This window comes from Diabrotica virgifera, chromosome 10, assembly GCF_917563875.1.
Source record: "Diabrotica virgifera virgifera chromosome 10, PGI_DIABVI_V3a".
Classification (NCBI taxonomy): Eukaryota; Metazoa; Arthropoda; class Insecta; order Coleoptera; family Chrysomelidae; genus Diabrotica; species Diabrotica virgifera.
Window position 1 is genome coordinate 5,744,690 of NC_065452.1, and position 17,309 is coordinate 5,761,998.

Sequence of the window (17,309 nt, forward strand, 5' to 3'; positions counted from 1 at the left end):
AAAAGCATTTGTTATAATTCGTTAAATATATCGTGGGCATACTGCAAAAACTGACCAAGTCAAATATTGTGCTTTCGAGATAATTGATGTTGAATATTCTGTAATTTTATTTGAATTTTTTGTAAATCATTTTAAAAGGATATGTATTTTTTCTTTTCAGGTATTAAATTGTTGAAGTTAGTGATTCTAAGTAGCTCTAAAAATCGCATTAACCTTATTGTTTTTCGAAAAAAAATTGACTTGGTCACTTTTTGATGTAGAAATTTGCTCAAATTTAAATCATGGTCACAAAAAGATGATTATTTATGAATAATAAATCACAAAGAAAATACTTCTAATTTTATTTATTTACAGTGTAAGGCTGAAGTTTCAAATAAAAACATTTACTTTATTTTTTAAATTGGAGAATGATAATAAAAATGTAAACGTTTCTCTACTAGAATTAATCTGAATCCGAATAGGAGAAGTAGAGCTAATCTGAATCCGAATCGGACAATACTGATGGCTCTGGAGCAACATCTTCCCACTCTGATGGTATTGACTGATACCCAAGCATGGAATTCAGAGGGAGTTATTCCTGTCTACACAATTTTAGAAGATCCTGCTTTTTAAGTTTAGAAATAGGAATTTCTTTGGAGTAAAATAGTAGTTGAATTTCTTTTATAAGATTTATAACTCGTTTAGTACGCCCAATTACATTGAACATAAGAAAGTCTGGATCACTATAGTTGTACTTAAACAATATATTGCGGTTTGTCTTCTTCATATCACATACATATAATTTTTTGCCAATTAACATTATTTCAGTTTTCGTCAATGGTTCTATTTTTAAGAGTACCTACATTAGCAGCTAGAGTATTTATATCAAGAAAAGCATTATACCTTAATTCCTGTACGTTATATGCATCACTTTTTTTGTTTTGGCCAGTCTAAAAATGTGTAAATAATCAAGCATAGTGTATACTGGAACATTATTTTTAGCATTTTCTATGGCACTGTGCATGTAATCTACTTCCATGTAAGAATGCCCAGATTCTAAAAAATTATGCTGCACAATATTTAAATTGCTGTTCTATACGATAAAATAAAAGATAAACTTAATATCTATTTTTCCAACACGTGATCGTTCAACAAATAAACATACAACGTATAGATAAAACTAAAACATAGAAAAGTGACCAAGTCATAATATCCAATTGTCGTAGTTCAATGTTGACATGAATAAAATATGAATAATATTGCATGCAGAAGTGACCAAGTCAACATGTTCATTTCTTCCAGTCTGTTGATACGCATACCCAGACATATACATTTGTATGTTATGTGTGTTGCGGCATCAAACCTTATAATTTTGCCTTGGGAATTTTTTCAGGTATTCGGTTAGTTCTTTGGAGTGACTTGGTCACATAAACTAAAAATCGATAAAAATTGACTTGGTCAGTTTTTGCAGTATACCCACGATATATCTAAGCATTACGACAACACTATTTATATTTTTGTTAGATTTGTTAATAATTATTAAAATGACTGTTTGACTGTAAATATTTAAATATAATGTTATTAAGAGATGGCATAAAAAAGTTCATAGAAAATGGCGATAGTTTTACTTTTTTCCACATATTGGCATTTCTCGAAAGCTACTAGAATCTAGGGATTTTTGCATTGCCAACAAACATTAAGGCGCAGAACGTGAACTGGCAATGAGAATTGCATTTCCCAGCTTAACCGAAGTTCAAGGATGAACCTCAGTCAATATAAATATAGATTAACTGGAAATTATTAAATGTAAATTATTTGGAAAAGTTTATCCCTTACATACATTACACAATTTAACAAATTGTGTAATGTAATGTATGCGTCTAGAAAACATTCTATGTAGACTTGGAAAGTGAGATACATGAAGCTCTGGCTACAAACCAAAAATGTGTTGCTATATTTTTTATTTATAACGTGCATTTAATAAAGCTTAAAAGTACAGCCTTTTGAGACAGCTTTAAAAATGGAATATTCAAGGTCACTGCCTTGAATTCATCCAAAATCTTTTAAACAACAAACCTTTTCAAGTGAAAATAAATACTTAATAACATTTTTTCAAATATTTATAGTTTGGAAAATGGTACACCCCAAGAATCCATACTTAGTCCAACGTTATTTCTAGTAGCAATACATGATATAACCAAAAACATTCAAAACCCTTACAAGCCCGTTTATACGCTGACGACCTAGTGGTATCTATTTAATGTAAAAATAATCTCCCTAATGTCTTCAATTCTTTAAAACTTTTTAGATGCACTCAAAAAATGATCTCACTTTATAGAGTTTCAATTTTCAATAAAAAAATTAATATCACATGCAGCTTCAGTGGCTTGTAATATTTTAAAATCCATATATCAAAACACTTTTACAAACAAATATGCAAACAAATCGCAAGATATTCGCTAAACTAAAAACCATATTACGAAAGAATTAAATCCATACTTCAAAATCTAAACACTAATTTTCCGGATGTTTTCTCCTCGGATATTAAATGCCCAGACCTTGGCTGATCGCTGTACCAATATATGATACTTCTCTGGTCTATTTCGATAAATCCAATACAAACAATTCCCGGCTCAAGTTCGAGGCTCTCTTAGAAAAGCACCCCGACCACCATAAAATCTACGCAGATGCATCAAGACCGAAGACAGAGTGAGGACATCAATCGTTTCTGAGAAAACGATTGATGTCTGTCTACCCCCAGCATGTAGCACATATTTAATTAAGCTCTACCTCATATATCATGCTGTGAAACTTTTTATCGAGTTTACATTCTCAAAAGTCCTGATAGTAACAGATTCCCTTAGCTCTCTAAACTCATTTAAATATTTTTCCGAAACATCCTTTTGATAAGTTGCTAAAATATCAGCTTGGAACTTATCAAAATGGAAGAAGAGTTCAATTTTTGTGGGTACACTCACACGTCGTAGTAACAAGAAATGAAGAAGCTGGCAGGACTGCACGACAGGCAATTTTAAGGGAATTTTCGGAGCCTATAGACAAGTGAATTAACAGTGACGTAAAAGCTTATTTTAAAACTAAATTGTTGTGTTTGTGGCAAAATGAGTAGTGGTCTCTACCTAACAAAAATAAACTCAAAAATAATGTACTTTAGTGGATTCCATCGTCGCTTAACAGGCGAGAATAAGTTATTGTGCTTGCATGTTTACGTCTAGGACATACTAAGTTAACGCCCTCTTACCTTTTCACAAAGAATAATCGACCCATATATATGTGATCAATGTAACGTTCAATTAACAGTCGAAAACTTTTAGTCCAGAGAAATAAGAAATTTCCCAGGACACTGAAATATCCAGGAGCTGACTACTGTTTTAGTTATTGTAGACCTGTAGGAAGAAAACCTCCCTATTTCCTGGCTAGAGTTCGCATCCGTTTTTTAATTATTAACAATTTAGTGCAAAAACACGATTTTTTCGACTTCTTGCACCCCATTAAAAAAAATAAAAGTTGATATAAAATTGCAAAATTTGATTTTTTAGAACATTGAAAAAGCTTTAAAATGCCGATTTTTTAATGTTAAAAAGTCGATTTGTTGCTTCGCAAATTGCAAAATAAATGAAAATCGATATTTGTCAATAACTTTTACTAAATTTAAATTAGAACTTTAGGGTTTCACCCAAAGTTGGGTATTGGGGTACTTAACAAACCCTCAAAATTTGAGACCGATACATTAATTAGTTTAAAAGTTATTATATTTTGTTTATCCCAGAGACATTTATTTTGCAATAACATAAAACAGAAAATAATGAAGATAGGGCAATTCTACGTACCTATGCCAAATGAAAGTAGAAGAGCGATACTGTCAAAACATATTAACACAAGATAAAAAAAAAATATTTATTATAGTTAAAAATCCTAATGCAAAATTTTGGAAATTTTGTAGTTTATAAACATTTAGAATAACTTTAAAAATATTGTCCGTAAAAAATCTTTTTATACATTAGAAAAGCTAGTATTTTAACATGAATTTTCAAATAAAAAAAATTCCAGAGTTAGCCATGTGTTTTTTAATTCACTGCTAATTTGTTTATAACAATTAAGGAATCTCATTGATGCCATTTTAAAGAATGGAATTTTTATTCTTTGGTAAAAAATTTTCACAAACATTGTACCTTCACAAGACCCTCTACGAATTTTCAAAAATGTAGTTCAAATGGTTACTAAGGGTTCCCCCTTAGTAACCATTCCACCGACTACAATCTACCGAGTTCAAATACCGAAAAAGCATTTTTAAACTAATACAGTTTTCTGTATCTGCGGATCTGCTGAATGGATTATGATATTTCTTTCTTAATTTGTATGTAATTTCTATAGAAACCTTTCTTTTTATAATTTTCTACCTTAGTTCGAAAGTTGATAATCCCGATCCACAGGGTGTCATAGTTAAACTCTTTTTTTGTTTATTTTTGAATATTTCCTGACAGACGTGAGATAACAACACGAAATTTGGTAACTAGAGGTTTTTTAGGACGGTAAACCTAAATTCCCCACCAAAAATTATATATTACCTAGAGGGCGCCACATACGTATTTCACCGATCATTTAATACGTTCAATTTTTTTTATCCTCCACTCTACATAATTTGAAGGTCAAAACTTTTATTCCTGTATTATTTTTACTTAAAAAAGTTATACATATACATATACATACTACGTTTATCTCGCTAAACTCAACCATTTTCGAGATAAAGGCATTTTAAATCTACTATCGTTCTAAAGCTATTTCCTTGTGGCATTTTTATAATCAACCACATGCGATTTGGGCGTCGAAACGTTAAAAAAATCATTTTTTTAGTTAAATTGTGGCTTATTTCCCATTTAGAATAGTTGATTTTAAATCACGTACTATGCAAAATTCAATTTTTTGAATTTAATTGTAGTTATTAAAAACCATTTGACATATCTTTGTCATACTTGACAGCAAGTGTAAGTACTGCACACCCTACTAAATTGTATTAAACAAACGTTTCTGGCTACTACCAGAGGCGTACGACGAGGGAAAGTGAATAGTTGACCCTTCCCAAATTCTACGCCATTGGTAGAATTGCTACTTTAGTGCAATTTTTGAATTCTCCAATACTTTCTATGTAAATAATACATACTATTCATTCGTAACGATAAAGTCATTCGTTTTTGAGATATATAAAGTTAAAAATGGAGGGGCATAATACATTGTTCAAATTAACTGTGCCGTTCCATTTTTAACTTCAAATATCTCGAAAACTAATGACTTTATCGTTACGAATGAATAGTATATATTATTTAAATATAAAGTATTGGAGAATCCAAAAATGGCACTAAAGTAGCAATTCTGCCAGTGGCGGAGAATTTGGGAAGGGTCAACCATTCACTTTCCCTCGTCGTACGCCTCTGGTAGTAGCCCGAAACGATTATAATTTAGTAGGGTGTACAATACCTACACTTTCTGCTAAGTATCATAAGGATATGTCAAATAGCTTTAAAGTACCGGGTATAAATAGTTCTTAACGTTTTAAATAATGAATAAATTATTTTTAAAAAATAATACTTTAAAACTATGTATTTAATATTTCTTTGTCATACTTGGCAGAAAGTGTAGGTACTGTACACTAGGGTGGAGCGCAAATTTATTTTTTCGAATTTCATTTTCACGGGGTGCGGAATTGATGCGTCTTTCATTTTAGAATGAAAAACTTAGATGACATTTTTTCGTATTTTTAGTCTGAAAAGTGCCCCACGGTGATTGAAATTTTGGAATTTTGTAAAAAAAAAATCTAAAAAAAATTCGACAGAGTCAACTAATAGAGTCAACGATAATGTTTTATTCTAGCTATTAGGACTATAATATGAAGAAAAAAAATAAAAATAGTCAATATAGTTAAAAAATATATGCTTACAAATTGAAGAATAACATAAAAACTCATTCTGAACGATAGTCTTTCTTAGTATCAAATTTAGGCATCAAAAGGCATGATTTGAGCTTATTCTTTGCATTGTTCTTAGTGAATCCGTCTCTCCTCCGTGACCCACAGAGGGCAGCACTTGCTTCTGTAACTAATTTGACACACCTTTCAGAGGATTGTGTGTGACACGGAAATTTTCCTTGATGGCCTGAGATATCCTTTCGGTACTTAAAGTCTTCGTTAGTGGAGGTTCTGTCTTGGTTTTCCAATCTGTCATATCGATGTAATCATCAGCATCCATATTTAAAGTAGGTACTTGGAAAATATGTAAGGCTCCTATGTATGATGTCTCTCTGATCTTCAATATTCTGCGGAGTGCAACTTCTCTGACGTACTGTCTGGTGTCGGCTAACATTCCTAGTAGTATATTCTCTGAATGTCCAAAGAATGCATTTCTCTGTATGACTGGGACAATAACATTCTTCAAGTGGTTTGGCAAATAGCGCGACAGTTTTATCGTATCATATATATGTTTGGCACCAAAAATACAAATTGGCCTAGTCTTGATCCTGAATCACATAGGAGCATAGACCGTTAAAATAAATGTGCTAAATATCCGATTAACCATTGTCAACCATCTAGGGTGAACTAGTTTACCAGGATTTTTTTTCACAAAATTTTCATCACAATGTCCACTATTGATATACTGACATATTTGTAGTAGATATAGTTAATCGGTGATTAATTCCTGTATCGATTTGGTAATATCGGGCAACGCACATTTAATTGCATCAAACGGAAAAATGGGTAATACTTCACAGTTAGTAACTGCCTTGCCAATGGGACCTGTGAGACCTTTTGGTCCACTTCTAGTTCTAGATGTTGAAAAAGATGACGCAATGTCAGTTCGAGGAAAGAAATGTCAGAATAGAGTTACAAAGTAGTCCTAGTTTTAGAACGAGCTCGTCGAAGTCTATTTCTGTCTATAACCCGTGATGAATCGTTTTCAGTAATGAGACCAATGTCGTGAAAAGCTGCAGAAATTATTGCTACTCCAGCACGATCTTAAACCCCATAACGATCTAATGTCCTGGCAACAACCGGAAATGTGACATCAGTCATTGTGAGTGAAGAAGTGGAAATAATCGATTGCGATTGCGATTGGAAGTCCTCAATTTCACCGCTTTTGTTTAATGTATCTGGCTGTTGAACATTCGGTCGTATCTTTGAAGTTGTAGGTAATCTAGAAGTACTAGGAATGGATTCCGCCCAAATTTGCAAGACTATTTTTCTTCACGTTGCTCTTGTTGGTGTAATATATGTAAATCCATCTCAATTTTTTTGGTCGCTTCACAAATTAAACTATTAATCATTATTTTATGGTCAGTTCGTTGGGTGATTAAGAAATTTCGTTCTGATATTGGAATTTTTCGGTTTCTAGGACAGTTGCAATCTCTGAACTCTAAACATTTGCAAGTTGCAATATCAAACAATTTATTGCTATCCTCACCAAACTTTAATAGCTTCTCTTTGTAACCGTCTTCGTCCTTCCTGCCTTCATAAGGTTTCAATAATGTTATATACTTATCGTGGAAAACTACAATAATTCTAGCCAATATTGTTTTGTGTTCTACTTACTTATAATTGAAATTGAGTGGGAGAGTGAAGGTCAACTCCTGTGACAGGTTATAACTCTTTGGTTGCAGCGTTCGGTCGGGGGTTGGCGCGAAATTCAAAATAGATCAGTTATTCTGATAAAAATAGAAATAAGTGTTATTGAAGTTTTCGATTCATATCCTAAAAGCGAATTGATACCGCACCCCGCGTAGGTAAAATTTCAAAATTTAAATCACGTTGGGGCAGATGTTAGAGTCATAATATAAAAAAATGACAATTAACTTTTCCAATTCTTTCCCACAGTAGCATCGATTCCGCATTACGCGTTTGTAAAAATTGTTATTTCATTTGTCTCCATATAACAGCGCTCCAGCCTACTGTACACCGTACTAAATTATGTGAAATAATCGTTTGTGACTACTACCAGAGGCGTACAGTTATATTAAAAAAAAAAGGGTACAAGTATTAGAAAGAGAAGTTAACGTCATCCTATTTGTGTAAAACCGGCTGGGATTTTTGGAGGTTATTAAATGTCACAGGTTATTAAAAATATAAATCATTGGCGTTGAGCATTAATTAGACGAAACCATTTATTCAACAATTATATAAAGAATAATTTTAATGACTGTTACAAATAGAATTTAGTATTTGGTGATAGAACCGTCTGCTTCTATAACTTTATTTAGTCTATTTGGCATACTTTGAATTATATTAGATATCATATTTGGATCAAGATCTTCCCAGCACTCTAAGATTGTATCCCACAATTGATCTGAATTTTGTGGCATAAAATTTCTTTTATATATATTTTTTAACAATTATGCACCAAATGTTTTCAATTGGATTTATATCTGGACTGTGCGCAGGCCATGGCAATACTTCCAGGTTTTGCGTTTGAAACCAATTCCTTACGGCATGGGCAGTGTGGACTGAACAATTATCTTGTTGGTATATAAAAGTATTATTAGGATACAATTGCTCAATAGAAGGGAGCATTACGTGTTCCAAAACGTTAATGTAATTGTCGGCAGTAAATCTTCCCTCTAATCGCCAACAAACAGCAGGTCCATGTATACTAATCCAACCCCATACATTTACAGAAAAACGTCCAGATTTATTATGAGAGTGAATATATCGTTCTTCAAACCTAGTATTGGCTGGACGATAAACACGGATTTGACCGTTAAAGGTCGACTGAAAAGTCTTTTCATCAGTAAAAATGACGTTGTTCCAAAATTGTGGGTTGCGGTAAATATAGTTAAGTGCAAATATTACTCTTGCTTGCCGATGTTCAACAGTTACTAATGGTTTTTTAGCAGCTGGTCGGTTTTTTAATTCAGATTCATTGATCCTTCTGCTTACAGTAGGTTGGGCACCAGGAAATCCCGTATGAATCCTTGAATCCTTCGACGTCGCAAATGGATTATCTCTTAAGAATTGAACTAAAACAGCATCTTGTTGAGGAGTGGATACTTTGGAACGCCCTGAACCAATTTTTCTTTTTAATGATTGTTGTTGGACCCATCGTTGCTTAATTCTGAAGATTGTTTTCAAATTTCTATTATAGAAATTTGCTAGCGCACGAATTGACCATCCTTCTTCCATTTTCGTAATTATTTGAGCCTTTTCAATCTCACTTAAATTTTTTATTGTACGTAACGTTAAACCTTCTATCAAATTAAACGTCTTTGACGTCTATGAGTTGCATTTTTGATCACTTATGACATTTGATAACCTCCAAAAATCCCAGCCGGTTGTACACAAATAGGATGACGTTAACTTCCCTTTCTAATACTTGTACCCTTTTTTTTTTTAATATAACTGTACGACAGGGGAAAGTGAATGGTTCACCCTTCCCTTTCCGCCGTCGTACGCCTCTGGTAGTAGCCAGACATGTTTGTTTAATACAATTTAGAAGGGTGTACAGTACTTACAATTGCTGCCAAGTATGACAAGAATATGTCAAAAGGTTTTTAGTAACTACAATGAAATGCAAAAAATTGAATTTTGCATCGTAGTATACTTTTATAAGTAAAAATAATAGGGAAGTAAAACATTTGATCTCAAAATTATGTAGAGTGGGGGTTGAAAAAATTAAACGTATTAAATGAGCACTGAAAGACGTATGTGGCGCCCTCTGGGTAATATATAATTTTTGGTAGGAAATTTAGGTTTCTCGTCTCAAAAAACCCCCTTACCAAATTTAGTGTTGTTATCTCATGTCTGTCATAAAATATTCAAAAATGAATAAAATAAAAGTTTAACTTTTACACCCTGTATTTCTGTTATTATCAACTTTCGTACTAAGGTAAGTTAGCTCAAATCGACCTAATTTAACCTCAGGAATCTAAGGTTAAGCTATGGCCCATTCTTTAGCAAACACCCTGTATGTATTAGATATTTTTTTATCCTTTTTAATACATTTTGATAGTATCACTTTTCGACTTTCATTTGGAATACGCAGAATTGCACCATCTTCATTATTTTCTGTCTAATGTTATTGCAACACAAAGGTCTCTGGGATAAACAAATAGAATAACTTTTAAACTAATTAATGGATTGGTCTCAAATTTTAAGGGGTTTGTTAAGTACCACAATACCCAACTTTGGGTGAAATACTAAAGTTCTAAGTTAGTTTTAGCAAAAGTTATTAACAAATAACAATTTTCACTTATATTGCTGTTTGCGAAGCAACAACTTAACTTTTTAACTTTCGAAAATCGGCATTTTAAAGGTATTCCATGTTCTAAAATATTAAATTTTTTAATTTTATGTCAACTATTTAGCTTTTCAATGGAGTGCAAAAAATCGAAAAAATCGCGTTTTTTGCACTAAATTGTTAATAATTAAAAACCGGACGCGAACTGTATGTAGGAAACCGGTAGGTTCCATACAAGTCTACAATAACTAAAAAAGTTGTCAGCTATCTGGATATTTTATTGGCACGAACATGGTCTATTTATTGCTTATTTCCCTAGATTATTTTTAATAGATTGTGATACATATGAACAAGTAAGACATCGTTATAATATCTCGAACTCTAGCAAAAACTCTAGGTCAAAACTGTTCCTATGATAATAATAGTTAAATATCATATTCGAAATATTTTCTGTAATCTGTAGTTATTTACTTTTGTTATTTTTATTTTGTTCCGTCGCTAATAACCTTTTGGTGGATGCGACTTTTTTTCTAATAAAAAAAAATTGACAAATTAATGACTTACGTAGATATGATGCAAAGTTGTTAAATGCTGCTTCGGCCAGTGTTGGATATTTTTCAGGAACAATATATCCAGGATATTGGCCCTTATCGTCCATTACTGACATAAGATTGTTGATATTTTTTTGTAGAGTTTTAGAATCGACCAATTCAGAATAAAGAATATTTCTGTTACATGCCCTAAAAGATGTATTAAAAACTCCTTTTTGTTGAGGAGAGTAATACATATCTAGGACTTGCGAAATTTTAACGTCAGTTTTTCCTTTGATGTCATTTATTTTTAGTGCCATGTAGAGTCCATCTAATGATCCTCTAATGTCTTGATCAGTCAAATCCAAATTATCGTTCTGCTGGAGAAAATAATATTTTGGATTTGTTGTGCTATTCCAGCCACCTGAACCGCCAAGCTGAAAAGGTGGACTCATTTGAATCAACGCTGCTTGGCATAAATCTCCTAAAAAATAAAAAGTAAAGTACTACGATTACCAGACTACACAACAAACATGAGTTCTCCGTATATCATAAACCTACCCATACTGACACAACCATACACAATTCATCATCCCATCCTACACAACACAAATTAGCAGCCTACCATAGCATGATACATAGACTGACAGAAATTCCCATGACAAAAAATAACTTCGAGATAGAACTAAACATCATTAAACAAATAGCAGTAAACAATGGCTATAACGAACAAACAGTTAACAAAATTTTAAACCAAAAACTCCATAAGAAAGCCCTGAAATTAGTGTATGCACCACCACAGAAAGAACCCAGTACCTTCTGCTCTCTCACATATACTGGCACGATAACAACAAAAATAGCCAGATACATAAAAAAGAAAGGAATAACACCAGCTTTCAGAACTAACAACAACTTAAGCAAATATATTAAGAACAATAAAAGCCGAAAGAGAAAGCAACTACAGAGTGGTGTGTACAAACTAACTTGTGGTGATTGTCCGAAAACTTACATCGGTCAAACTGGCAGAACCTTTGACAAACGGATAGCAGAACACAAAAGGGCTTTCAACAATAGAAAAACAGACACTTCTACATACGCACTTCACCTTCTAGATCATAAACATTCTTTCAATGAAGAGTTTCAAATTCTGCATATTCAAAATAAAAGCCTTGAGCTATCTTTTTTAGAATCTATGGAAATTAATAAATTGAAAAATACAGATATAATTCTGAACGACCAACTCGAGACAAACAGCTCCCCACTCCTCAACCTCTTCAGTTAAAGACTTAAAAAGGCAAACACATTGTAAACTATATCACTTGAGAAAGGCACTCTGCCGAAACAGCTGTAGTCACTTAGTTGTAATAAATTTTGTGGAAGTATAGAAAACAAACGTTTTCAGTGTTTTATTGTTAGTAAAGTACTTATTTGTTAGGGTTCTAAAACTGACCAAAACCAAAACGAACAACACACAGGAGAGGTCAAAAAACTGCATCTATAAAATACTCTCGGAATGCAACAATTTTTAGGTGGGACAAACTGCAAGACCACTAAGTGTCAGGATTAACGAACATAAAACAAACATTAAAAACAGGGATTTCGACAAATCACAGATCTGCAAACATGCCTGGGACAATGGACACAGACCACAGTGGAAAGATCAATCAATAATCATGAAGAAAACATATATGATAAAGAGAAAAATCAAAGACTCAGCCCTCAACCTACTAAATCAAGAAAAATGTGTAGCAAATCCATCAGAAGGATGCAGCAGACTTTGGTTACGAATACTTAAAGAAGAAGTGAACAACAAAAACATACCAACAATAGGAGAGGAATATGTGTAGCACATATCTCTAACATACCCTACACATATGCAACACATAATACGCAAAAAACACATTTTTTACAATTTTTTTACCACAAAAAACTCATTACCTAGGACAAAAAGTCCCAAACATAGAAGCATATAACTAGAGTTGCACAAGTTGGACTTGAATGTTTGAACTTGACTTGAGTTTGACTTAATTTCAAGTCAAACTCAAGTCAATCCTTCTGACAAATAATTCAAGTCAAGTCAAACTGGTCAATCGTACAGGTTTGAAAATTCAAACTGTTTGTCAAACTAGTTTGAAAGAGTTTGAACACAGTAGATATACTTTTTTGTTGAGATTGACATGTTAGTTGCCAATTAAGATAAGAAAATTAATAATACAATGAGTGCCACATAAAAGTAACTTAATACAGGAAGCGATTATAATCAAAATAGGGTCGTAAATTTAAATTTCTTGAAAATTATTTCTGTATGCTTAGAACTGCTTGCTGGCAAGTTCCGTTTTATCGATATAACTTTAGCATAGGTGAAAAACTGAAAAGTAATTGGTATTTGCTTAGTAAAAATTGTTTGTAACGGCATGCGTTTTCACGGTACAGCGCGTTAAAGAACAAAAAATTTTACACATTTTTTACGATTTTGCCGAAACTACTGGCAACATTGTATATTATTCGTTATACAAAAATTTTTACTAAGCAAATTCAATTATTATTTTCCAGTTTTTCACCTATGCTAGAGACGGTGTTACCTTTTTCTGAAACACCTTTCTGATTCAAACTTTCTGCATTCAAACTCTTTATGATAACAGAATCGAACAGCGTGAAGCCAGTGGGGCCGTATGAAAACCCATGTTACCGGAAAGTCAAGAACTTTACCTTCAACACTTTAAATAAGTAGTACAACCTGGATCTACATTGACTAAACCTTCTGGGCGCTCGGTAGAGCGCATACAACCGAGTTAAGTGACGCATGGCCCCTCTCAGCAAACGTCTGTCAGACGTCATCCTGCCGTTTGAACATTTTGGTTCTCATCTCGACCAAAAAGGAAATACAATTATTGATGAAAATTTGGAAAAACTTAATTTTCAGCACGCTGGGGAGACACTTGCCAAATGGAGTTGCACAAGTTTGACTTGAATGTTTGAATTTGAAATATTAAACGGGGGTCTTACAACTTGTAATATGAAGAAATGAATCTACACGGATAGTTTGACTTTCTGTCTGAATAAAGCACTTATTACTCCAAGTTCTCGTTAAGGGAAAGACGCAAAATGTCGCCTGTCAAAATTTTCAATGTGTTTTAAATTAAAACTTTTAAATGTAGATATTCATTTTTTTCGAATCCTGAGAAAACTAATAAGTACTCTTGAAAAATTTAAACGCAGAATGAAAAGAAAGAATAAAAAGTTTCTTTTGAATGAAATATTTGCAATTAAAAATAACAGTAAATTTTCCCTGTTATGTTCACCCCTGTAACTTATTAAAATAAACATTATAGAAGTTTTCAGGGATTTTCGTCCCTCAGAAATAATGTAATCTTTCATTCTGCGTTTAAATTTTTCAAAAATACTTATTAGTTTTTACAGGATTCGAAAAAAATTAATACATTTAAAACACATTGAACATTTTGACAGGCAACATGTTACGCCAATGTTCGTAAGGGTTACAATTTATAATAAAAAAAGACTATTGGGCTTTTCAATAAACAGCTCAAAATAAAATGATTTGGAATTTTTATGACTTTCTTTTATTAAAAAAGGCATTTATTTATCTTAGGGCCAGTTCCAAAAACATCTGGTACTAAGATGTACCAAGTTCCCTCGAAAACACCACAATACAAAAGTATTGCTGTATATTCTTTGGTATTTCTTTAAAATTCAAAACTAACCATAGGGTGGTTTTATATTATACAATTTAAATTTTTTTCGGATAGAAGCTACAAATGTTGGGTTTAAATTTTAAAAAAATTAATGTATAAATCCAGGGGTTCGAGCGGAAACCCGATAACTAACAAAACCATTGTTTAGAGATAATCGCGATTAAAGATTTTTGGAAGTTTGAAGAAGATTTAATCGTCATAGGAAGTTTTATCAAATATTTGTTATAGCCAAATGGTAGAGAATTTAATATTTAGTTAGAATAATTTTAATAAGTTTAATTTATAAAAACGTCAAAACGTCTTTACAAAAAAAATAAAACGTGATATTTATCGGGTTTTACCTCGTTGAATGAGTATAACATTTGACTTAATTGGTTTTTATTTTGAATTTTTTTAATTATAAAATAAAAGTTAATTGTATATTATTCCAACAAAAATAAATAAATCTGCATTATTTTTAGAAAATTAAAAGGTAAAATGTGTTTTCTTCCGATTCTTCTCACATCATTACGTCTGGAATCTGGAATTCGATCTACGATTTAATTACCGGTTTTTAAATTTGTTATTCAAGCATGTACCTCTTCTGGAAAATATTTTCTTGGCACATGTTTATCAAATCGGTTTTCTTTGCTTCACTTATTGGAAAGGTACTTTTATACAACTTTCGTAAATTGCCCGGAGTTGGTAAGTCTATGGTTGCTTTTTGGGATGAAATTTGTTTTAGCCTTTTAGGGCGTAGAGTATGAGTTTTTTTTTTAATTCAAACCAATATCTTCTGATATTTTTATTAACTGGTTACCGTTTTCCGCTATTGTCCTCTTTAGAATATCATCCAGTAGAATCACTGTTAGCTACAGCATTTATTATATCATTTGAGAATATACACAGCGTTTTTTAAAAAACTTTTGACACACTGGAATTCATTCATGGTAAGCTAGTGGAAAGAAACATTTCTTACTAAATGTTCGTTCCTTTCCTTGGGAAGTTTTAAGGACAAGTCTTGTCCAAATTAGTTTAACAGTTATATTGTGCAAAATAAAAAATTTTCTAGACTAAACTACTACTACTAGATTCCAGTAATTTCTACAGAGTTTCAATAGTCTTCAGACAACTTTTCAGTACACTTAAATTTAAATTTACTACAATTGATTTGCTGTGGTAGCTTGGAAGCTCTGAGTTTGTTTTTCATTATAAATATAGCCCCATTCTAACCGCTTTTTTGTTTTCGTAATATTCAATTGTCAATTTACGCCATCTTTTACTGGGTTTTCGCAGGAAAAAAGTGTGCTGAAATTTAATAAACTATCTATTTTAAAATTCTTTATCGGATTTTCGCATGAATATATTTTGTCAAAATGAACAATTTTGTAATCTTCATCTCCGATAAAATGAATGATCAGTTTTTAACTTAGAAATGTTTCTAATAAAATTAGTAACTTTACACAGGAAAAAGAAGATAAATGATTCTACCGGATTCTCATATTATAAATATGTTTACAACAAAGTATTTTTATCAGTAAAGGTATATATCGGGTTGGTGTTATTTGAAAATATGAGTTAACGGTTTTTACCATGTTTGGTTTTTATTAGTTATTGTGCTTAAAAATGTTAATATCAAATAATAACATTTACCAGTGGTAGGAGACGTGTTTTTACTACAGCAGAAATAAAAATACCGGATTTCATAATTTTGGTATTTATCGGGTTTTCGCTCGAACCCCTCGAAATATGCATTAAGCTTTCTTAATTATCCTAACTAACGCGTTTATTGGGTTTTATTTGTCTGTCTGCGGTTTAAATATCATATCAGCTAACGGACTGTTCAAGTATTACGTAACGCAGTTTGGGGGGGGGGGGTCAAAAATCTTCAAAAATTGCGTTACGCAATAGTTAAACTCCCATAAGAGTGCGTTACGTAGGGGGGGGGATAAAAATCTTCAAAAATCGCGTTACGTAATACTTACCTAATACATTTCTATGTTTATTGAAATTTGTCAAAAAAAATTTTTGGACAAAAGCGTAGGCGGTCTCATTTAAAATTGAAAATAAACACGTTGCGTAATATTCAAACTTTTCAAACTGTTTGAAGATGTTTGAATTCAAGTCAAACCTACACATATCGAAATCAAGTCAAGTCAAACTTTTTTATAAAAAAAGTTTGATTTTCAAGTCAAGTCAAGTTTGTTGAGTAAAATCAAACTAGTTTGACTTGATGCATCTCTTCACATAACACATAGAATTGTTGAACATATACATGGAATACTCAGAATGAAATAAAAGACAGACGTACTCGCCATCATTTATGTTTGCTTCGACGACCGGTTTCGCTCTCTAAAATTTGCAGAGCATCATCAGGTCAAAGGTTACAAGTAAACTAAATGATGCCGATGCAAGGAATGCTTTCTTTAGTCTGCACTAACATATATTATTACACAATTTATGCTAATAGGGAACTGATAGGATGGACGGATAATGTATATGTTATCAAGCCTTTGGGCAAGTTCTTGAGGGTGAGGGGACAAATGGCGAAAGACAGCCAACAAATCGGTGTCTGATATTCTGTTTGTTTGATGGAATAAAATATGTTATTGTCAATAAAACATAGCTGTGGCTCATCCCACATATAAACATTACATCATCATTTTCTTTGCCTTATTCCTATGCGGGGTCGGCTTCCCTAATTGCATTTCTCCACACAATTCTATCTTAGGTCATATAAATGTTAATCCCCTTTACCAACATGTCCTGTTATCGTCTCCCCCCAGGTCTTCTTTGGTCTTCCTCTCCTACTCCTTCCAGGAATCTGCACTTCAGCTATTCTTCGTATTGGGTGATTAACGTCTCGACGTTGA

At 32.4% G+C, this 17,309-nt stretch overlaps 1 protein-coding gene across 1 annotated transcript in view; it reads right to left on the minus strand.

Annotated features, from left to right (window-relative positions):
- Window positions 1-17,309, minus strand: part of LOC114343434 (uncharacterized) — a 94,000-nt gene that overhangs the window by 42,098 nt on the left and 34,593 nt on the right. The window contains exon 5 of the mRNA XM_028294258.2: window positions 10,779-11,228. Within this exon, the coding sequence (XP_028150059.1) occupies window positions 10,779-11,228 (450 nt within the window). The remainder of the gene's footprint in view (window positions 1-10,778; window positions 11,229-17,309) is intronic.